The sequence below is a fragment of the Lacerta agilis genome, chromosome 2, assembly GCF_009819535.1.
Source record: "Lacerta agilis isolate rLacAgi1 chromosome 2, rLacAgi1.pri, whole genome shotgun sequence".
Lineage (NCBI taxonomy): Eukaryota > Metazoa > Chordata > Lepidosauria > Squamata > Lacertidae > Lacerta > Lacerta agilis.
In genome coordinates, this window is record NC_046313.1 from 67,880,631 (window position 1) to 67,904,206 (window position 23,576).

A 23,576-nucleotide genomic window follows, 5' to 3' on the forward strand; every position below is an offset into this window, starting at 1 on the left:
GAGAAGTGGTAGTGGAGGTAGGGCGAACTACTGAAAATGGCATGGGGTAAAGAAATTCTGCTTCCTGTCAGGCACCATGAGTCTCAAAGCACAGGGGCCCCAGGTCACACAATTATTTGCCCCACTGTACGGTCTGAGGGCAGAACTGCAGCGCATTCAGTCTTGTCCACTGCATCCAATATGGGGCGGGGGCAGCAGCAGTGGCAGCAGGGGGCTTCTCCTAATAGTAAGTCAGCACATAAAGCAGGGCCTAGTACATCCTCCCATGGGCAACCTCCCAGGGCTGAATGGGCGCAGCCAGAGGGGAAACTGGGCAGAGCAAAAGATGAACATCAGATAATCAAGGCACCCGTGTTACTATTCTGACCGACTGGGTTACCCCTTCCTAGCCTGCAGCTACAGTAGCCATGGCCAGTTGGGCATAAACCTCCCCAAGAACTAAGTGGAGTGTGTATCACACTGAGGGAAGGAAGGATGCTGTTGGATCAGCACTTGCCCACTCAGCCTGTGAGCAGAATTTGGGCTGCTGCATCCAGGGCAGGGGCAGAGGAGGAAGTGATGCATCGTGCAAGGATTGGAAGTTCACTCTGGTCTAATCCCATGCCAAGGGTTTATTCAGCGCTGGCGTCAATCAAAAATAGTAGTGGCTTAATGCCGTGAAATCCCTGGGACAGGCTGCTCAGCAGGAGGCAAATCCCTCTGCTATGAGAGCGAGAGATGTTAGCTGAGCCACAAGCAGGGAGGGAGGAGAATGAATAAAGGTAGGGGGAAGATGGCTGCGAGAGAAGAAGAAGAAGAAGAAGAAGAAGAAGAAGAAGAAGAAGAAGAAGAGGAGTTTGGATTTGATATCCTGCTTTATCACTACCCGAAGGAGTCTCAAAGCATTCTCCTTTCCCTTCCTCCCCCACAACAAACACTCTGTGAGGTGAGTGGGGCTGAGAGACTTCAAAGAAGTGTGACTAGCCCAAGGTCACCCAGCAGCTGCATGTGGAGGAGCGGAGACATGAACCCGGTTCCCCAGATTACGAGTCTACCGCTCCTAACCACTACACCACACTGGCTCAGAGGAAAAGATGCCTAAGTGTATGTAGGAAGTAGCTTTGGTAAGGGGCAGCCTGGGCATCCCTATCAGGCCCTGCACCCTTTACCTTCTGGCAGGAAGGTAAACGGCGTTTCCGTGTGCTGCTCTGGTTCACCAGAAGCGGCTTAAGTCATGCTGGCCACATGACTCAGAAGCTGTCTGCAGACAAATGCCGGCTCCCTTGACCTATAGAGCGAGATGAGAGTGCAACCCCAGAGTCGTCTGTGACTGGACCTAATGGTCAGGGGTACCTTTACCTTTATACTTGACCCCTTATACCAAGTCAAACAATGGGTGCACCTAGCTCCGTGCTGTCTACACAGACTGGCAGCAGCTTTTCAGGGCTTCAGGCAAGGGACAGTCCTAGCCTTACCTGGAGATGCCATGGACTGGTCCTGGGACCTTTGGCATGCAATGAATGTGCCCTCCCCCTTGAGTTATAGCCCTTCTCCTGCTGCAAGGCTGATAGCAGTATATGCGCCACAGAACTGGATTTGGCTACTCAGTTCCTTGCCATATACACATGTGGTGGAAATGTGAGTGTTTGCTACCGCATGTCATGTGAAGCAGCAAGGGCCATAGGGGAAGCCCACAAAAGATCCAGGAGCAGATGAGCCCCCTGGCTCAGAATTAGGTAAAAATGGGGGACAGTGTTTGCCAGTTGTCCCCCACTGACAGTTTGCATCAGTCAGGCTCTTCCACTGGGAAGAAGGGCAGATAGAGCAACACCTCTCATCCTCATCTTTTAGGTGCCACTGACACCCCAGAACTGTTCACCCACTGCTGAGCACAGTCATGTGATGCTATGGCCCATCCATGGCAGTTGCAGAAATTGTCTGGGTAGGTAAGTAGGAGAGACAAAGGCAGAAGCCCAAGGGGGGAGGACACTTACGTTGTTTTCTCCTCCAGGTTGAGGAAGGTCTGGATGACGAGAGGCACTTCAGACTTCACAATGTACAGGTAGCTGGACATGGCTAGGGAAGGAGACAGAAGTTAACAGGGTGCAAAAGAGTCCCATTCAGATGAAGGCTTGGGAACACCATTGTGGCCCACTTTGCTCCTCCCTATGCAACGCTTTCTGCCAGAAAGCCTTCCTGGGATGGGAACTGGTGTGTGTCTCTGTGCGATCTCCGTAGCTGCTTCCTGTCCATGGCCTCCTTACCTCCAATATTCTGAAGTGTGATGGCAACGGCAGCTGCCAATTTCCCTGGAGTTCCAAAAGCCCTGTAGCCCAGCTGTTCGTAGGCTCGGATTCCTAGACAACAGCAAAAAATAATAGACAAGAGAGAAAGAGAGAGACAAAATGACTCACATCTGTAGAAGACACACAACCGTTGGACAAACTGAGACTTCAGGCCAACTTCAGGATTACACTGATCACCTAAGAGTCATTTTTGAAAGTCAAGTACTCAAACTGTCTGCATGAACATATTATTATTATTATTATTAGCCCCAAGAAGGTGTGGAATCACTACAGCATTCCTATTGCTGAATAATATAGTGCATAAAGGGGCCGTGGAAACTATTTCCTATCAGAGTTCCATGACTTTCAGTGAAGGCTGCCCCAAGACAGTACCTAGATTTGACAATACAGTGCTGCTAATGAGACCTTTGAGTGATGACATCTGTATGGGACCTAAGACAGCCCCAGAAGCCCAAATGATGGTCAGAGTTGATGACTTATCTGAATTCCCTGCCCAACCAGGTAGATGGAAAAGGTGTCTGTCCAAGAAAAGACAAAGACTAGGAGACATAATGAGAGCTGAGTTTGCTGTGTAAGGAACTGAGGGTGCTGTCTGCCTCCCTAGAGATCTGATGTGGGAGCAGAGGGATGGCTGACCATCAGAGCATTTAAGCTGTTCCTCTACAACCTGTATATGATCAAACTGTATGCTTTTCAGAACATTTTGCTTCCCTGTTTGCTTGGTGTCCTTTAAAGCTCGATAAACCCTAATACTTTCCTCCTCCCCAACTCTGCCCATCCATAACGAAAGCAACTGGAGTGAAAACCTCTCTATTTTCGCATACAAACCAAACAACAGGCAGAAGTCTGAAAAGTCCACGTCTCTGCTTACATCATCCTTCTGCCTTGAGAGATTTTCATTCCAGTGAAGGTTTCTGGTGCTGACAACCTTCCCTCTGAATTCAGGCATCGCTTGAGCAGAGAGGCAGTGAAGGCATTTATGGAGAGCACTCTTTGGCAGCTCAGTGCATCCGCTTTGGACAGAAACACAGGAAGCTGCCTTGCACTGAATCAGGACACTGGTTCATCGAGCCCAGCATGGCCCACACTGGCTGGCAGTGGTTCTCCAGGGTTCCAGGCAGGGATCTCTCTCTCGCTCACAAACCCTGGAAATTCACTGCAGGCCAGAGATGGAATGGTCCACAACACAAAGGAAAAGGTAACAAGCATGAGACAGGGGCTTAACTTAAGCCCACTTTGTGGGCTTTACTGCAGGTTTGTAGTGCTTACCGACAATCCCTGAGGATTTGAGCAGCAAGTGGATAGAGTAGCTGGACAGCAGAGCTACAGCAGTCAAAAGGAATCTAGAAGAAAAAGAGGAAAGCAGTGACACCTAAATTGCATGCCCATAGAGACTGCCAGCTGGGAACTTCAAATCCTTCTATTGCCACATGCTGGACAGCTCCAGAAGCACCTAAGGATTTATCTTCTGAGGGCTTTCTGTAGAAGCAACTGAAACACATCCCAACTACGTTTTAGTAATAGTCTCATAATTCCAAAAGCACTATATCCCATCCACATGGATTAGAGGGTACCTGTGTGTTTGGGAGTGGGCAGGGGAAAGACAGCTTCATGAAAGGGGATATCCGTGTTGCCATGTTTTGCTTTGTCCTGAAATGGCGAGATGGGGTAGAAGAAGAATGACCACCTCTCCGAATATAAAGGGACCCTATAACATCTGAAACTTTTACACATTTATGTGAGATGTTATATATATATATATATATATATAGAGAGAGAGAGAGAGAGATTTGCAACACAGTGCCAGTATATTGTTGTTGTGATGATTTACTGCATCCTGCCCTTTTATTGTTTCTTTTTTTATATTAACATGCCGCACGCTGCTTTGGGGGCTTTGGGCTGGAAAGCAGTATATCAACAGACAACAGTCCTAAGGACAGGGGACTTTTGCCACTTGCTGTTAATCTCATCCCCAAGCAATATGCTGTGGGTGTCCATGACACTCCTGCCATCACAGTCCAAAATATCAACCGCAGCTGCAACGAATCGTATTTTCCACAGGAACAAAACATCTCTCTCTTTTCTTTCTGTTTTTTAGTGCCTGGATAGTGGCCTATCTCTGCAACAGAAGCATAGCCTAGGCTGCACACAACAAAGAAAGAAACACGCATTGGTTTCACAAAAATATCCCATGGAAAAGCCCCACAACAGGTTGCCATCCAGTTTGTGTTGTTTCCTCCCTTAGCTGATGCTAAGCTCACAGAGTGGGGGGTGGAGAGAGGCAACAGACTGAAGGCGCAGCTCCATAAGAGCATTAACCTGCTGGCAACCATCCTCCATTGGCTCCCCTGAAGATGCACAGAGGCTCTTGTCAATCAGCAGCTGCAGCTGTAATGCCATTCCGTTACGTAACGATTCATTTGTAAAAGGTGAGCAATCCTGTCCAGGGGATCAAGTACTGGGCAGGATGCCAGGAGAATTCAGAGCAAGAACTGTTGCATGTATGCACACATGGGCACGTACACACACACACACACACACACACACACACACACACACACACACAAAGGGACAGCAGGATCATGCTGGGAAACTCAGCCAGATGGGTGGGGGAATAAATAATAAAATTATTATTATTATTATTCATTAGGAAGTGGCAGACCTCGCTGCTCAGAACAGGAGCCTAACCCCTACCATGGAGCATCAAAAACATCAAATTCTTTCTTGTCAAAGGTACATAAGAGCACATCTTAAGGCACGGATAGGATGCTAAAGGAAGAGGGGCTCCTTCAGGCATTTGGGTCCCAAGCCGTGTAGGACTTTTAGCTCCTTGGAGGAAGGGTGAGTCACGAGACTGACAAAACCAATCAATCATCACATCCAGGCACTTTGTTTACGGCACAGATGAGGACAAGTTAAACGATCTCTGCCATTCCCAGTAATATAGACATTAATTTTTCAGTGTTTAAAATTTTCAGCTTCCTGTTTCTCAGATTATATAGATGCCCAGATTGGCTGGAGCAACCCAGTTAGGTGGGTGGGGTACAAAGAATAAAACTGTTGTTGTTGTTGTTGTTGTTGTTGTTGTTGTTGTTGTTGTTGTTGTTGTTGTTGTTGTTAGACACACACCCCACTTCAATCTCACAACACATAGAGGTGATGGGGCAGAGAAGGAATGGGTGGGATTCAGCTAAATTTGCGGCATGCATGGAACAAGGTGTGCTTATGCAACAGGAGTTTCTGCTCCTCTCCCCCACTCATGACCTCCTGTGCTCCATAAATCTGCTCTGGAGGACCAGGGGAACCCCTAGAACAAGATTAGGGCATACACAGGGAGTGGGGTGGGGAGAGATGGGAAGGTCCCATTGCATGAGCAGACCTTGTTCTCCCCACTAAGCGCTACACTGAATTGCACCCATTCCCTGAAAAGAGTGACAGAGAAGAAAATGACGCCAATGTCAATATATATAGCCCCAAAGACAGCATTTCTTCATCTGAAGTAACAACCTTTTTTTTATTCAAATTCTGAAAGAGGCAGGAGGCATTGTCACTTCAGTTATTGTGATCTCTTTGTAGTATTTTGGAGTGGGGTTAGTTTATTGTACTATAATACTTTTTTTTTTTTAGGTAACCTGCCCCGCTGCAAGAGCAGCAGCAACAACAACAGCAACAACAGCACTAATTGTAATAATAGATTGGGCTCATGCCTGACAATTTCCCTCTCTGTTGAAGTAGCTCTCTTCTTGATGAAAATCTGTAGCGATGCCTGTGGTTGGCGGTGTGTTTTTTGCCCTTTCAAGGTTTCCAAGTTCATAGTCTGAAACACAGCCACACTGAATAGCTGCCTGTTTTATTTTGGTTAGCTGCGTGTTTTTCTCTCTGCTCACTGTACTTTCTGCATATATATCCATCATAGTTTCAGTCTACAGTCTCTCTCTCTATATATCTATCTCCAAGGTTAAACTGGCTCTTGGGTGCAAAAATATTGCTAGGTGGTGTTATCCCATAGCAGTAGCTTCTTAGAGTCCTAGATCTTGTCCCTAGAGATAACTTTTCCCCATCTAAAACAGAATCAAACAAAATCATTTCATTTCAAATCCTGCCTTGTTGCCTGAAAGCTGCCAAAGTGGCTTATGAATAAAGTGAGACAAACTGCAAAAAACGGAATAAAACATGGGAATAGGCCACAGCCCAGCAAAACCAGTCCATAGCATTCTTATAAATAGAACTAAGTAGCAAGAACTAAGCAGTTTATAAAACCGAGTCCTAACCAGCTTCCAAAAACTCAGTAGTGATGACACTTTGGTACTTCATCAGCACGCGAATTCTACAATAAAGGGCAAACACCAAGAAGACGCTTTGTCTTGAAGCCACCTCTCTCCCCTGAGAAAGTGAGAATAGTGCTCTCTAAGGTGAGGCGGGTGGCGCTGTTGTCTAAACCACTGAGCCTAGGGCTTGCCGATCAAAAGGTTGGTGGTTCGAATCCCCGCGATGGGGGTGAGCTCCCGTTGTTCAGTCCCACCTCCTGCCCACCTAGCAGTTCGAAAGCACGTCAAAGTGCAAGTAGATAAATAGGTACCACTCCGGCAGGAAGCTAAACGGCGTTTCTGTGTGCTGCTCTGGTTCGCCAGAAGCGGCTTAGTCATGCTGCTCACATGACCCGGAAGCTGTCTGCGGACAAATGCCGGCTCCCTTGGCCTATAGAGTGAGATGAGCGCTGCAACCCCAGAGTCGTCCACGACTGGACCTAACGGTCAGGGGTCCCTTTACCTTTACCTAAGGTGATCTTAAGAGTATAGGGAGTGGGTGGGTAGATTTATATATGGGATCTATTGTGTTTCAAGGTTCTGTGGTAGATGCACAAGCATCTCCACATCTACAAAGAACAAAAAACTAGAAAGCTTCAAAGACTGGCTCCACAAACCCTCCTTCCATTCATACAGAAGCAGTGCAATGTGGGTTAGACTCACAGCTGTCAACCTTTTCCTTTTTTGCAGGAAATTCCCTTATTATAGCATTGGGAAACAACAGGGAGGGTTGACAGCTATGGTTAGACTGTGTTCCTTTTTTGTTATATATGAATCTTGAGATTCATGGAATTCTGCATCCACTGCTCCATTCAACACCAGGCCACTGGATTTTGCACTGTGCTGATCTTCCATTCCACCCTCTACTATGTTTTTTTAAAACTCCTCAGTCTGATTTGTGTAGTCACAAGGGCAGGACCAAATTGTGCTTGGTGCCATTTAGAGGGAGTACTTTCGCTGAAGTGATCTGCCTTGTGCTTCAGAAGCTGCCTAGGGCTGACAGACTGAGCTCCCTATCCTGTATGAGCTGTTTGGCTGTAAGGGCAAAGCCTGGGCTCGCACAGCCTTCCCAAGGCCTGGGGAGCTCAGCTACCCTGTGGAGAGTTTCTGTTTCGTTGCCTGACTACGTACGGCAGGGTTCAGCCAGGGACAGTGCTGAGGCATCCAGTCTGCCTCTCCTCAGCCTGTCAAGCCACAGTTTCTTTAGCCAGGGCACAGGATGTCTCCTTCCAAACAAAAATGAAGATGGCACTGTTTCTGGCCTCCTGTGGATAATAGCCACATTCACATTCTCCCTACCTGAGGAATTGTTCTTAATATTGGTATATTGGTTCCTTAAACTTGCTGGAAAGCGCTTATTTCAGCACATTCCTTGAAGTAATCTACCTAGGAACAGATTGATGGTTTAGATCGGAATGTGGGGTGGGGAGGGAGGCTGTGGCCAAAATGTGGTTGCATATACTGACACAGCTGGGAATTAACATGAACAAGACCTTTCCTGTAGCCACCAAGCAGGGACACAGGTTCATTATGGTAAATGGGGCACCAACCTTAGTCTGCTCTCAGCCAGCCACCACCCTGCCTCCTTATACTTAGAACCAGTACAATGGGTGGTCCTGGCTCTCTGCTTCCTCCTCCTTAGTCTCAGTGTTGCCTTTGTATAATTCAGCAGGGAGGATGGGGACAACACCAGAATTACTTGGCTCCTCCTGCTGTTGGCCTCCCTGCCTTCCACCCTACCATCCCAATGGGCACCAGCCAACACTGCCATTAAATGAAACAGGCAGACATTAGGTCTTTACAATGACAGGGAAAACACGTTCACTAGGTCACTGCCTTTTACATAATGTTAAGATCAGAAGCTGAACTATTTAAAATTTTAAAAGATGATGCTGTTAAGATGCTACACTCAATTTGCCAACAAGTTTGGAAAATCAGCCCTGAGTGCTCACTAGAAGGACAGATCCTGAAGTTGAGGCTCCAGTACTTTGGCCACCTCATGAGAAGAGAAGACTCCCTGGAAAAGATCCTGATGTTGGGAAAGATGGAGGGCACAAGGAGAAGGGGGCGACAGAGGATGAGATGGTTGGACAGTGTTCTCAAAGCTACTAACATGAGTCTGGCCAAACTGCAAGAGGCAGTGAAGGATAGGGGTGCCTGGCGTGCTCTGGTCCATGGGGTCACGAAGAGTCGGACACGACTGAACGACTGAACAACAACAACAAGATCAGAAGGGTATGTAGGGAGACATTTTGTGTGTGTGAATGTTCCACCGTTGTCGAACTCTTCTCTCCTGGAGAGTCACCAAGTCTCATTCCAAGTCTGAGCATCTTTTGTGAGAGTTTTATAGTCTTCCTGCTTGACCTGGCTGCTTGGGGTTAAGCCACTTTGTTTTCTTTTTAAGGAAAAAAAAGATTTTTTTGTTTGTTTTTTTAAATAGAAACCAAATATTACTATGTGGGCTAAAATCTATATACTAAAGGGGAAATTATTTGGGGTAAGTGGATGGAGACTTGGAAAGGATATGAAGTTGTGAAGCAAAATTAAAAGTTAAAAAATGATGCGTTGGGCAGAGTAGTGGTAACTGGTTTAGCTAAGAACATAAATAAGAGCCCTTCTGAATCAGAGGAAGAGTTCATCCTGTTTAGCTCCCTGTTCCTAAGATTAACCAGCCAGGTGTCTGTGGAAGCAGGGCATGAAGGCAAAAGCCCTTCCTTGTTTATTGTCCCCAGCACCTGGCAATCAGATATATACTTCCACTGAACATGGAGGTTCATATAAGCCAGGAAGCTACATGGCTAAGAGCTGTCGATAGAATGCATCCTCCACAAGTTTCTCTAATTCTCTAATTCTTTTTAAATACATCTTTAAAGATATGTAAGTTAGTGGCCCTCAGCAAACCTTGGGAGCACTGATATATAAAACTGCACTCTGTGGAGATGTAATTTTTGCAGCATTATTACGAGGCTTTCTGAATCTGGAAGAGCATGATGTTGCGTCATGTTGAGTCAACCTGGCTGTAACTTTTGTGGGGAGGGTTTTGAGTTGTGATACTGTGTTTGGAGCTCAGACTTCATTTTTGCTTTGTGGTCTTGGGCACTTCACCTGTCTCCATATTGCCCATCATGCAAATGCCTCTGGGAATCTGAGAAGAAGGGATCAAGCCATGTTGCTTGTTCCCAGCAGCTGTTACTCAGAAGTATACTTTTTCCAGACAAGGAAGCTCCATTAGATATCATGTTTGACCAGGGGGGTGGGGTCCATGGGCAGTGCAGGTAGAACACATTCTGGGAGGATGGAGGGGAGGAAAGGAAAGGTGTGGCAAGACTAAACTTGGTCATAGCACCACCACCACAATTTGGGCATAGCAGTACCACCACGGTTGCTATTACCTGGCAGCACAGGAAAGAATCAAACTGAAACAATCTGTGTTATTACTTAGTTGCCACTGTGCAGAGTCTGGCCATCTGGGCCTCACCCATCCCAAGGGTGTGTTTCAGGACAGGCCAATGACAAGGAAAGATATTGGCAGCAGCGACAGAGGTGCCAACAGCTAGGTTATCAAGGGGGAAAAAGTGGAGTGAGCTTCAGACATCTCACTCCTTGCCCTTTATAGCTGAGGCAACTCTCCAAGACCCTTCAACTTTTTGCACTAATTGGCCGACAATTTGGTACACAGGACAGGGTTGCTGAGCTGTTGCTGAGAAGGCAGGCATGCTGCTGTCAGTGGGCTCAGGGGTGGGCTGACACTGGAGGGGGGGGGGGTCACATCAATGATAAGACACAAAAGGAATTACCCTTTGGTGTCTCTCCTGAGGTGCCATGAGGGGACAAAGACTGTAGCAAATAGGTGGCAGAAGGACTCTGAGTGAGAGGCAGGGAAATGTAGATCTCCCAGGGTAGGAGAATAGGAAAGAAAACCTCCTAGGTGAGAGCTAGGAGGATGTGCATTTCCTGTGGAGTGGAAATTAAGAGCTAGTTGTGTATAGACAAAATTACAGTATAAGACTAATGTTTTTTGCTAAAAGAAAAACTAGGCAAAAATTGGGGGTCGTCTTATACACAGATAGTGAATGCGGGGGGGGGGGGTTGGGCGGGTGAGCAATTGTGGCGGCAACCTTCTCCCAAAAAGCTAAACAACTCAAGAAATATAGATTTCTTAATTTCGGGTTAAAAAAAATAGGGGTTGTCTTATACATGGGGGCATCTTATACACGGAAAAAATATGGTATATGCATTTGTACAGTTACCCCACTTTCAATATCTTGCTGATGATTTACCTCTCCCTTATTTTTCAGGAGGCTGTTGTTAGATAACAGACTGTATTTTACAGGAGTTGTGGAATTTATTGCTGAGATGTTATTGTGTATAATTTGGCATTCCTGCTTAGTATGCAGGCATTCATGATTTACAACTGTGTATTATTTGTTACTGTGTACTACTTATGATTAACTGTTTTAATTTTTTGTATTGAATGCATATTATGTATTCATATATATTGTTTATTATATTCTGTTGTAAACTGCCCTGTGGTCTTTTGTCAAAGGGCTGTATATAAACTTTTAAAAGGGATGAATGAATCAATCAATGAATGAATACTGTGAGAAAATCACCTCAGTTTCCTTGGATTTCAGGATTCTACATAGAGTGCCAGTGCCAAAGATATGACTTGCTTGTGCTTGCTGACTGCCAAGGGTGGTGATGCCCGGATAATTGGCATATTGAGATTGTCCACTCTCTGTTCCTACTGAGTATGGATGGTTCTTCCTCCTCACCCTGTCCCAGATATAGCTTAAGGCCGTAAAACCAAACTGACAGTGAGTTTCCTCTCAGCCCCTGCTGAAAGCAGCTGCCTCTGCCTGCAGCTTTGTTTGCATAGTTGTGAGTGGTGGTCATATCCCAGAAAGGGGGTGACAGAGAAAGGGACATAGGGAAATTGGTAACAAATGAAGGGAAAGTCAACACCTGCAGAAGGCTGCAGTGCCCTCAAATGTTTAGTTGACCTAGCAAGAGGCCCCATGGGTGGTCAGGAGTTGTAATGTTGTATTTTCAAGCCCAACTTGCGTGTACCAACTTCAAGTGAGCGCCAGAGGAAAAGTGCTCAGCTAGGCTGTGCTGTCATGTGCCACCTTCTGGCAGGAGACCCTGACAAGAAGGGCTGCCCAGTGCCACAGAGGGCTGAGTGAGCCACCTTCAAGGGTCTTTTATGTATTTCTGCCTGCTGTTCCTTCCACTTCACAGGCACTTCCTTTCTTCTGCTGGAGGGCATGTTAATGTGCCTAAAATGACTGCAGGCAACAAAATCTTTGTTTCACGCCAATAGCTTTCTAGGTATGTGCAAAAGAGAAAAAGCCCACTGTTCCCACTACCAGTGGAGTCTCACTTTGCTTATATTCCTTCCTCCTGCCCTGACAGGACTGCTTCGCTTGGCTCTCCATTCTGAAGAGGTGCATTCTGGGTGGTTCTCTAGGTAGGCCTCAGCCCCTCCTGGCTCTAAAAGCCAGAGGAAGGAGGAAAGAAGGGGCATGGGAACCATTTCAGTAGCCCACGTTGTGGAACCCAACTGCCTCAGCACTTCTCAAATCATCAATAGGCTATAGTCATGTTTGCCCCTAGGCAGGAGGCCCCAACCTGCCCCAACCCACCTGCCTCTACCCACACAGTATAAGCCTAACAAGCCTCCTTTGTCTCTTCCATCCCAAAACCCAGCTGTTTTCTGATTCAGGAACCACTCTTGCCAATGACCTTAGCTCAGGGTCAAACAGAGGAGGAACGCTCAACTTTTCTATTCAGAGGATGTAAGTTCAGTGTGTCCCCCCCCAACCACCTCAATGAGGGGAAACATCCAATTGCACCCCAGTCCTCAGCACAGCGGTTTCTAATCATGCTGGGAAGCATTCTACCTCATGATACCGCATCTCCAGGACAATGTAAATCCATGTTCTCCAGTTTAACTATAGCAAAGCCATTAAGCTGCACTAGAAACACTGGGCATTTCTTCTTTTCTTTTTTGCAGTTCCCAAAATATCAAGATTTTCAGACTTTTGTACTGTGCAAATCCCCGAAACATCAATTTAGAAAGAAAGCTCAGTGATATATCTTTTTTTAAAAAAAAACACCAAACAATCAAACAAAAAAGTCATGTTTATGTGATAGAATTTTAGTCTCAAAAAATGGAGCAGAAAGGGCGACGCAGAGTGTTAATGAGTGACATGTAAGCGCTGCTTGAAGCAATTCATATGTAGTGCTTCTCCACATTTATTTTATTACATTTATATATTGCCTTTTCTTGCATCATGGATCCCAAAGTGGCATACACAGGTTTCCCTGGAGGTCTCTCATCCAGGCACTGACCAGACCCCAAACTGCTTAGCTTCAGAAAAGTGGTGGCCTCATGTGCTTTTGGACCATCCCCTGAGACATGGTAGGTAAAGCATACAAAGCCATGGCAAGGAAAGACTCCCTGCTGCCACCACACTGTGCAGAGCCAGCTCAAGCAGAAGAATGGGGAAGAGGAGGCAAAAGGACAGGAAAGGGATGGCTGGTGAAATCTTTATCTAAAGGAGGCCTTCCTAGCATTGGAGGGACATCACAGCAGTAAAACTAACGCCAGTCTGATGAAGCAATTTAAATGCTAAATCCAAAATGATCCGAAAGGACAGCATTTAGAGCAGGATAAAAGCAGACTGCCCAAGCTACTAGTGAGATATAAGGGGATGGTATGCATATATTCGTAGCTCTTCTGGAAATGGCACTTACAGAAATAAGAGGATACCAGTGTTCGCCATGGCATATGCCAGACCGAGGATCCCGCTGCCCATGATGGCATTGCTGAGGTTGAAGACGGACATCCCGAAAGAGGTCTTTCCTTCAAACTGCAGGGAAAGTAAAAGAGGCAGAGAGAAAGTAAGAAAGAGAGTCAGTTGGGAAGGAGTTGGGGCTGCTGTCTTATCTCCTCTTCCCCAGCCCTCTTATATATTCTTCCCCATATGTTCCTTACACTAAGTTTGGGAGGGAAAATGTTGAGAAGGGTGCTCTGGAATCCTGCTCCCCCTAGAATGATGTCTTAGTGCAGTTCCCAGAATTCAGGTCTGCAACTAGTTTTTCCTCTCCATCTTTCCTGCAGGCAAGTTCTCTTGCCTTCCATTCTATCTCCCTCAACTAAATGATGAAGACTACGGAGCCACATGGCTCTCTGAGGAGGTTGGATTTAGCCCAAAGGCTGGTAATTTGTATACTGGTAGGTAGCAATTGATGGTGGATGGCTTTCTGGAATGGATTTGCATGGCTGCTATCTAACCCATTTGCAGAATATATACTGGCTTCACATGCCCCACTGCTTTGACAGCTTACCTCCCAACCAAGGGAATTAAAGAGGCCTGAGCCTCTGTACTGTACAAAGATTTCTGGCTGAAATAGTTAATTTGCAGCTCAAAGCTCAGATCCATGCTTCAAAACTTACATCTGTGAAAAGGGTCTGTTTCTTTTCAGCACCGTGTGGAAGGAACTCCTCCATCTCTGGCTGGTTGTCATCAAATCTGGATGGTGGGAAAGGACAATGCTTGTTAAAGTTATTACCCTCCTCTTGAAAAATTCCCTACTAAGAGCTCAGGCACATGGGATGGGGACTAACAACTGTGTTAGCCTGCAGAGTGTCCTCTTATATACCCGTTGTCTGCTTGCTTAGCTAAACTGGGCAGATATCAGAATCTTCAAGAGTCTTCCCTTGCAGTTGGTCAATATGTAGCCTCTGCCGATTCATATATTACAAAGAAAAAGAGCTGGGCATCACTAGCATACTGATCACATGGTGCCCCAAATCTCCTTATACACACAGGTCCTGCTTACCCAACACAATGTGTTCCCAGGAAATCATTCGTTAGGTGAGCCTTCGCATAACGACCTGATGATTTCCATTACTTCCTATGGGAACATTTCTAATCTGTGATTTGTGCAATGTCTCTCCCCATCCCTCCATAGATTCTTCCTAAAACAACTGCAGCCTACAAAGGAAGGACATAGGAAAACTGTGGCTGTTCAGATATCTAAATACCCAGTGAGTATAGCAAGGTTTGGGTACTAATTCCTTGTGTTTGGATAAGTGATTTTTTTGCATAGTGAGCATTTGGAAAGCAGGGCTAGCGTATATGTTGAATAGCACTGGAAATAAAGTAGCAGCATCCCACATTCCAACCACCAGGGTGGCAAGACACAATTACTCAATGCTACTCCTTGATTGCTGGAGGAGACTCTTGAGAGTCCCATGGACTGCAAGAAGATCAAACCTATCCATTCTTAAGGAAATCAGCCCTGAGTACTCACTGGAAGGACAGATCCTGAAGCTGAGGCTCCAATACTTTGGCCACCTCATGAGAAGAGAAGACTCCCTGGAAAAGACCCTGATGTTGGGAAAGATTGAGGGCACAAGGAGAAGGGGACGACAGAGGACGAGATGGTTGGGCAGTGTTCTCAAAGCTACCAACATGAGTCTGACCAGACTGTGGGAGGCAGTGGAAGACAGGAGTGGCTGGTGTGCTCTGGTCCATGGGGTCACAAAGAGTTGGATATGACTAAATGACAACAACTCCTTGATACCAACTATATGAGAAGGTGGGATCTGCTGTAAAACAGCACCCTCAGCTCATGGAGATGACACAGAAGCCACCAAGAGAGCAAGCAGGAGCAACAGGGTCCTAACTGTCAGGATTCGTCCTACTCACAAGTAGGACCTTGGCAGAGACACATGCCCAACTGGCATGTTCCCTCCCTCCTGGGCGATCGTTCGGGAGCTTTATAGGCATTCCTCAGCCCGAACATCGCAGCGACTGATGCCAAGAAACATCAGCACACTTACTTATCCACAGAGTGTGCACAGTTGCGTAACAGACCTCAGCAACTCAGCATGTAGGCTAATCTACTTTACAGTGGTACCTCAGGTTACATACGCTTCAGGTTACATACTCCGCTAACCCAGAAATAACGCTTCAGGTTAAGAACTTTGCTTCAGGATAAGAACAGAAATTGTGCTCTGGCGGCGCAGCGGCAGAGGGAGGTCCCATTAGCTAAAGTGGTGCTTCAGGTTAAGAACAGTTTCAGGTTAAGAACAGACCTCCAGAAAGAATTAAGTTCTTAACCTGAGGTACCACTGTATTTACATATAAACATATGAAACATGGCTCCCTCTCTCTCTAACATCAGGCAGCAAAGAGAAAGAACAAAGGACAACAGTCCCACTTCAGGGAACACAGTAAGACAAACATCCTGTCTACGTCACATCCCATTCCTGTGTTCTCAAAACACACACCCTCATGTGATAGACAATGATCCCATGACTGCTAACGGGGAATGAATCTCAACAGTAAGCACCCTTGTCCCTCTCCAATTGACTGTACTGCAATATCCCATCTACACTGCAAAAACAGCTTCAAATGTGATCGGATAAATAAAACTCTAGTGAAGAATTATGTGCTGCAAAGTTGCTCTTCCCTACCCTACCCCTCCTTTTAAAAATTTGTCTAGATCTGGACTGCTAACAGTTTGGCAGGAACTCTTAACAAATAGCCGGAGCTTTCTTGACAATTTCACATCCAGTTGTAGCCTTGAAGGAAGATAGTCAGTCGGCACAGAACAATGTAAGAAAACGTAAGGAAACGCAAGGAAAAAGTATGCATTTATAAACTGATCTGTGGGAAGGCCCAAAGCCTCAGCTGTACCAGGGTCCAAAATCACTGTCTGTCCTTTATGTGACACTTGCGACACTATCATCACCCACTCACCTGCACTCCAGATTATCGTCTAGACTGATTACTGAATGGTGGCCAGGAGTTACTGGCAGTAATTTGTACTCACTGAAAGTGCTCTAATTTCACAGGAAGGAGAGGGGACTTGTATCGAGGAAGATTTCAGCCCTGCAATCTCACTCTCAAGTCTAATAGACCAAGGTTGCTATGTCAGCACAGACTCACCTGTCATTCCCCACGGAGGGGATGGAGGAGGCATTTAAAGACGAGTGTTTCCCATTCGGCACCAGCTCTACCATCTCCGTCTGTATGGGGATAGCCATGGAGTTCATCTCTGCCCCCTGAAGTGAGCCCCTTCTCTTCTTCCCTGGCAGTGAGCTTTCAGACAAGTAGCGGGCTTATATGGCGTGGAGATGGAATCTGCACAGGGCGGTGGTCTCCTTAGCAATGCTGTGTCTGCAAAGAAACACCAATCAAATCAGATATTTGACTTGATTAAAAAATGCTGTTAAAGATTTGACACAGAGGAATTGAACATGTCCAGCACGGGAGAGAAAATCAGGCACTGCTGTACACATTGAAGGATGGCAGGCATGTGTGTAAGATTGCACAAGTCTCAGTCACAATATTATTAATGAGAATTACTCCCTAAAAATCAGCCATTGTCCAAATGTTGTTCACTTGGGATCACTCCAGAACGGCCCTGCTAGAAATGGCTGACAACCACCTAAATCTCTTTTCTAACCAGCGAATGAATGCACTCCCTACTATTGATGCTGGTTTGGGTGTAGCAAGCGGGTTGGTGAGAGAGATAACATGTGAGTGGGGAAATCTTCCTTTATGCTTCCGTAGGCCACCTTGTAGGATAGCCCAGCTTTGGAGCAGCAGAGCCCTGGCTAGCTTCTCACTCTTCCACCTGCTGGCGTATCTCAGTGAGATTCCACTACTCCTATCTTTGCACACAGTGTACCAACGAATTCAGATACACCCGGGAATAATCTTCAGCTTTGGGAGATGCTAATCACAACCATGACATCATTCGTTTGGGCTCTTCGCACCAATCACAGAGCAAAGAGAAAGGCTTCAAAAGCCTGAGCACCAAACAGCCCAAGAATGTGTGTGATGTTGCTCTCACAATTCCCCACTGCAATAGAATCCGCACTGCATGTAACACTGTAAGAGTGTTAGGACCTCCTGGCTCCTGCCCACAAAAACAGCCATTCCTTCCCTGGGGCTGCCTTTCACTGCATTTTCCTTGTAGGCCATCTGCTTTCCCCGGCCCAAACACCCTTGTTCAGGGTAAGCGTCAGAGGTCGGCATGATAAGGCACTTGCCAAGGCCCATATTCCACAAGGGGGCCTGCTGCTGATCTCCAGAGACCCCTAGCCCTGCTCCTCGTTCTTGTTCTTCCAAGCAAGTAAAGGCTGTGATTAAAGCAAGGAGAAGCAGCACCGCTCTCCATTTGCCTGATGAGGCTCAGGCCCAGAGGGAGAGAGCAGGCAGGCAGGCAGTAGAAAGACAGGGGTCCCAGTGATGCCATATTGTCGAAGGACCCCACAGAGCTTGTAGTGTGTACTGCCCTTGTTGTCTTGCTTCCACCCCCTCCCTTTAGGCATTGCTCACATCCACTCCCTATAACATCCTCTTCCTACTTGCACCCTCCTAGCTGCAAGCATATGCAGTGTTATAATAAATAATTATATTGGTTTGTTTTTATTTTTGTTTTTTTTTTACATATTTTGTATTCTCATTTTCTATTTTTCTGTAGTGAACCACTCTGGGATCTTCGGATGAAGGGCGACATACAAATTTTAATAATAATAATAATAATAATAATAATAATGTTTGCAGTCATCACAACCTTTCCAGAGCTTGGTTTGTTCCCGGCCTTATTCTCCCTTGCCGCTTTGACTCCTGCTCCTCCCCTCACTGTGCTTGTCCTTACATGAGGCTGACCCCCGCCTGTCTAAATGGCACCTTTGCAAGCTTCCCATTGAGTTAAATGTAGCTCTAAATGTCATGCTTAGAACATCTCCTGGCAACTTCCATCTCCGATCGCAGCCGTACATCTGACCGAGCTCAGGAGCAGAAAAGATACTTGGCTCACTCCCCTTAGTGTTTAATTTTTAAAATTAGTGTTGCAAAAGTCGTGCTCCCTGACCTAGACAGCCCACGGAAGCCCCACATACTTGAAGAATGTGCAGTTAAACCAGTGATCAAGGAAAAGCAGACTGTACATGCCTGCAATATCTCTTAAGATTGATCAAAGGCCTAGTTCCTGGTGATTCCTCATTGAAAATTAATTGCCAGTCTCTTCCTGCAGCACCCCCAAGGTCTTCCATTTTTCTTCCCTCTGTTGCCAAATGATTCCTGTGAAATGCTAGCCTAATTCTTTTCTTTTCAAGACATTGTAATATGGTAATGTGTTGTGTTTTGCATTCATTTCCCACTCTTACTCCAAGGACCTCAGTTTTTTTTTTTTTACTTCTACCCTTTTGTCACAACAACCCTGCAGGGTACATTTAGGATGAGAAACAGTGAATGGGCCAAAGTCACCCAGTGAGCTTTATGGCTAAGCAGGGATATGAACCCAGCTCTTCTTATGCTTATCTGACATAGTTACTTGCAAAGGTTTTTGAAAGAATTGTGCAAACAAAGCTTTTTTGTTGTTGGGCAAAACTGATTTCTGCTTTATTGGGCATTTAAGAGTGGAGAGAAACCAGTGTCTTGACTCTGGCAATCTTTGTCTGATCTCCTGGTGACAGAAATAAAAAATAAAAAATCAGTATCATTTGAGAAAACTCTGCAAGAGGCACAGTAAGAGCTCTGCAAAAAAAAAAAACCCTCTCTCAAGCTGTTAAATAGTTCTATTTCTTGCTCCACAGTCTCACTCTGTCTCATGCACATACTCGTTTAAGGGTGTCAGTACCAGAAAAAAGCAGAAACAAAGCATGAACGGGCAAGGGAGATAAGTGCTCTTGGATCACCTTCTGATGATCAAAAGCATCCCAAACTCTGGTCTTGTTTGCCAGTGGAACAGAAAGCAAAATAAATAATTAAATCTGAGCTTATTTTGTTATTCAACACCGCCGGTTACTCATTTCAGATGTCCTAATTGCAACCTCCTTGTAACATATCAAATAGATGCTAACAATAGTTTAAGCAGCAAAACACCAAGCCCATCCTTTCCAACAAACCAAGTTTGTGATTCAATCCATTGTACTTAAGAATCCAGCAGGGTGACAAGCTTGAGTTCCCATGCACATCCCTTCCTTTGACTTTTTCCAGGGCACAAAATCAACTGATAAAGAGATGAGAGAACCAGTGGTTGAAGGTGAAAGGGAGCAAATGCAGCAGAACATTACGGAACACCAGAACAGAGTATCAGTATAATGTTAAGGGGATTCCTGCCAAAGATCTAGCCTGCAATCCAACACACACACACTTACCCGGGAGCAAGTCCCACTGAACTCAGCGGGGCTTAATTCTGAGTAGACGTGTATAGGATTGCACTGCTAATCTACTTTCGTCACTGTAGTGATCAGAGTTGGGAAATGTTTGGCTGCCCACAGGTAACAAATAAGCCAACCTCAACTGTGATTGTTTGTGACTGACATAGACTCCTAAAATGTCCACATACCCACCCCAGTGATGCAAACGAAACAACTTTTGTGCTTTCCTTAAGGCAGACAAGTCGCCCTAGTTTTAGCAGAAGGGGAAACTGAAATAAGCCCTTTCACATTGCTTTTCAAGAAACAGCCCTTCATTCTCTGCAGGGCATCCCATTTTCTGCTCCTAGTTCCTATGCAACAGTACTGCCAGGGTTAGAAAAACCCTGAGGCATATCTGTAGTCCCTTTTGACGTGACCCAATTACTGAAAGCATCGGGAGTGAGGGTCAGGCGAGGAAGAAGGGAGGAAAAATTCACATGTCTTTGTGCTGCGGTGTGAGAAGGACAGGAAGCTTCTGCCATGCTTGATCTTGCTGCAACAGTGGTGTTGCATCACCACAAACATATATACACCATACACTCCATAGTCTGATAGGTGGGTTTTTTCGAGCACTGGTTTCAACAACCCTTAGGTATGCCTCTGCTGGCTGGATATACAGACAGACTTTCTTTCTCCAGGTAGTTGGACACACTCCTAACTCCTAGCTCCGACATGGGTGACAATGGATTTTGAGCACAGGTAGGTCTCATGACCCCCACAAGGGTTGGGAACCCAGCAGACCTTTCATTGCTCACACATCCCTATTTCCACATCAACTCTGTGTGGCATTTTCAGGAACTCACACGTTTTCTGGGCTTCTTTCAGCTGCCACACACTTTCCAAGCAATCATTCTGATACAGATATGAACCTCTGGCATTTGGTGTGCCTTTGGTGAGCATGAGTGAAAGGAAATTGGGACCGGAATTGCCAGGAGGGATGGGTTGAAAGAACATGACACTGCAGTCACAGAAGCTGTCAGATGTTGTGATCATGCAGCTACATCTAGGGAGGAGCATAGTAGGATTGCTTAACCTCACTGCAGGCCGGATACAGGCAATAAGCCTAGGCGGATCCTGTGTCCAATGGGGATTCAACAGAAACTCGATGCCATCCTCTTGCAATCTGTGTCAATGCTTAATTCACGCTCACTGCTAGGAGTTGTGTGCCTCATGAGGAGCCTGTACAGATTTCATGTTTGGTGCTGCTATTGTAGTTTCCCCATCAATGCCCATTAGCGCTTTCTCCTTATTCACCGTAACCAAGTTACCTCTTAACCTTCCTTTTAGAGATGCTAAATAGACTGAGCTCCTAAAATCCCTCCTTGTGAGCAGAGCAAGCCTCAGCCCTTGGGAGTTCACAGTCACAACTGAACCAAAACTGACAAAAGCACTTGGCCCGATGTCCTGGCAGCATCTCCAACTCCTGTGCCTGAAGCACAAAGGAATGAGAGGGATGCAGCATCTAGGAAAGGTGATGGCGGAGGAGACAGGAGGACAAGAAACGTGTTGGCAGAAGCCTGTGGGCTCTACTTATTGCAAAAGGATGCAGAATACTGGCAGCAGCAAGTGAATAAGGAAATGGCAGTGATTAGGAAGGAAATCCTATCTCTACAGGCAATCCAAACACAGGGTACGAACACACTTGCCCCAATAATTAGAGGCCCTCCTTAATGATGGAGAAATGGCATGATTAGCTTCTTCCTACAAAATTTGAGAAAACCATAACAGAGGGTCCAATGCATTCTCGTGAAGTTTTTTCCCCTAGTACTGCAGGTACAAACAAGGTGCTGCATTTAATTTTGCCTTCCTGGAATAATCCAGTACTCATATAAAGGAGGATTGCTGATGCCAGTCTCTAACCCTATCCTTTAAAAGCTGAATGAGAAGTTCACCCAGTGTGAGTTCTCCCTCAGCATGAAGACACTGTTGCTGGTTCAGTTGCTCTGAGATTATTTAGCCTGGCTTAGGAACACAAGAAGAGGCTGTTTTATGCCAAGTCAGGCAATTGGTCCCTCTATCTCAGTATTGCCTACAATTGACAGGCAGTGGCTCTCCAGAGTTTCAGGTGAGGGTCGCACCCGGCCCTACCTAGAGAAACCGGGACCTTCTGCAAGCAAAGCAGATGATCTACCACTGAAGTGATGGGTCTTTGCCATAAGTGGTTACATCTCTTTTTGAGTCACATCTTATGTCTCACAGCACAGAATGCAACAAAACATCATCCACAAGCGACAAGGCAGATGTGGGTCCTATCCCCTCATGTCTTCTATACTGGTGCAAGACTTTAGGGAAGACTCTTCTGTTTACTTATAAACACATCACCCTCAAGCACACAAGCAGAGAGCCCTTGAATGAGCTCTTTGGAATTCTGAGACGCAGAGAATTACAGGACTGGAGGGAGGTCTCAAAACAAGGTCAAAAAAATCTTTTGGTAACAGAAGGCTGATCAGAACTCAACGTGCCCCCCCCCAAAAAGGATGGTGGGTTATCCAGTCTGTCCTTAAAACCTCTTAGTATAATAAATTCTCCAACATCTGTAGGTCAGATGTACTTCAACCCCTCACCCCAGTTGCAAGATATTGGGATTCAAACGTCCAGTAGTGAACGAGTCTGGGGTTGCAGCGCTCATATCACTGCAAATTGCTAACAAAAACAGTGACAAAAATTGCATTGCCCTAAGAACAGATCCTCCAAATAGGCCTCAGTCCTATATGGAGCTTGATTTATGGTTCTTACGACTCACAGAGGACAATTAGGCAGAGAAAGGGGGGGGGGGTGAAATGAGGGTTTCAGTGGGAAAATAATGCACCCCGCTTCATCAGAAGGAAAGATGGAAATATCAGCAAATACTTCCCCTGGTTGCTCTTTGGACACACATTCCCGGGGGAACAAAAGTTCTGCCCACCTGGGCCTGGCAGCGACTGCCTTCCGTGCTAGTCAGGGCACTGAAGTCTGAGGGGAGCCGGAGAGACTATAAGAGGCCTGCCAGGCTGTGAAAGCAGCGAGCGCCGGATATGTTGGCAGTCAGCACAAAGTGCCTTCTGTTTGGGCTCATAGCCTTTGCCGGCCGATAGCTGGGAAGCGGCTCCAAGAGACAGAGCATCTTTATAGGCAGTTCATGCCCAAAGTAATGAGGAGGGCTGCACCCCCCCCACAGCCCCCTCCAGCCTCTTTTCCTTACCAACTCCCCCCGCCCCTGACTTTTTTTTCTTCCGCTCCACCACCCACAGCTCTTGGAAGTTTGCTGTGATGCCTTAAAAACAATCTTGCTATTGGAACAACGTATGGGCCACTTTGTGTGCCAGGACGAGGATAATGACACTGAGGTGAATGTCTGGGACTGATGTGCAAAAGAACTTGGAGCTCAGCTCCCAAACTTTGCCACAGGCTCCGTGACCAGGGATAGGTTGCTCGGAGTCCTTCTGCACCGCAGGCCAGAATTCTCCCCAGCTCCCTTTCCGGGCTTTGTACAGCATGTAGAAACTACAGCTGGTGAAAGGGGACTCAGGGACTCTAAGGCAGGGATGGAGAGTCTTTTAACACTTCCTCGTGGCCAGAGGGCTGCAAGGCCAGATGAAAGGGGGGGGAGAGACGTAAGCAAGAATGGGTGGGGCCATCAGCTTTGACTCTCACCTTTGGAGAGCAGGCTATACTGCAGCCATACAAAATCAGCTGAAGAGGTGTGGTCTATGTGACACACAGAACTTTATCCCCCCAAACCTTCCTACCCCAATGTCCACTGCCTTTCTCTGC

The 23,576-nt window shown here is 46.3% G+C and overlaps 1 protein-coding gene across 1 annotated transcript in view; it reads right to left on the bottom strand.

Moving 5' to 3' along the window:
- Nucleotides 1-16,788, bottom strand: part of SLC38A3 (solute carrier family 38 member 3) — a 28,865-nt gene extending 12,077 nt beyond the window's left edge. The window contains exons 1-6 of the mRNA XM_033140587.1: nt 16,558-16,788; nt 14,055-14,130; nt 13,352-13,467; nt 3,555-3,628; nt 2,244-2,336; nt 1,974-2,055 (exon numbers count right to left, since the gene is read on the bottom strand). Coding sequence (XP_032996478.1) covers nt 1,974-2,055; nt 2,244-2,336; nt 3,555-3,628; nt 13,352-13,467; nt 14,055-14,130; nt 16,558-16,664 — 548 coding nt within the window. The 5' untranslated portion in view covers nt 16,665-16,788. The remainder of the gene's footprint in view (nt 1-1,973; nt 2,056-2,243; nt 2,337-3,554; nt 3,629-13,351; nt 13,468-14,054; nt 14,131-16,557) is intronic.
- Nucleotides 16,789-23,576: the final 6,788 nt, after the last annotated feature.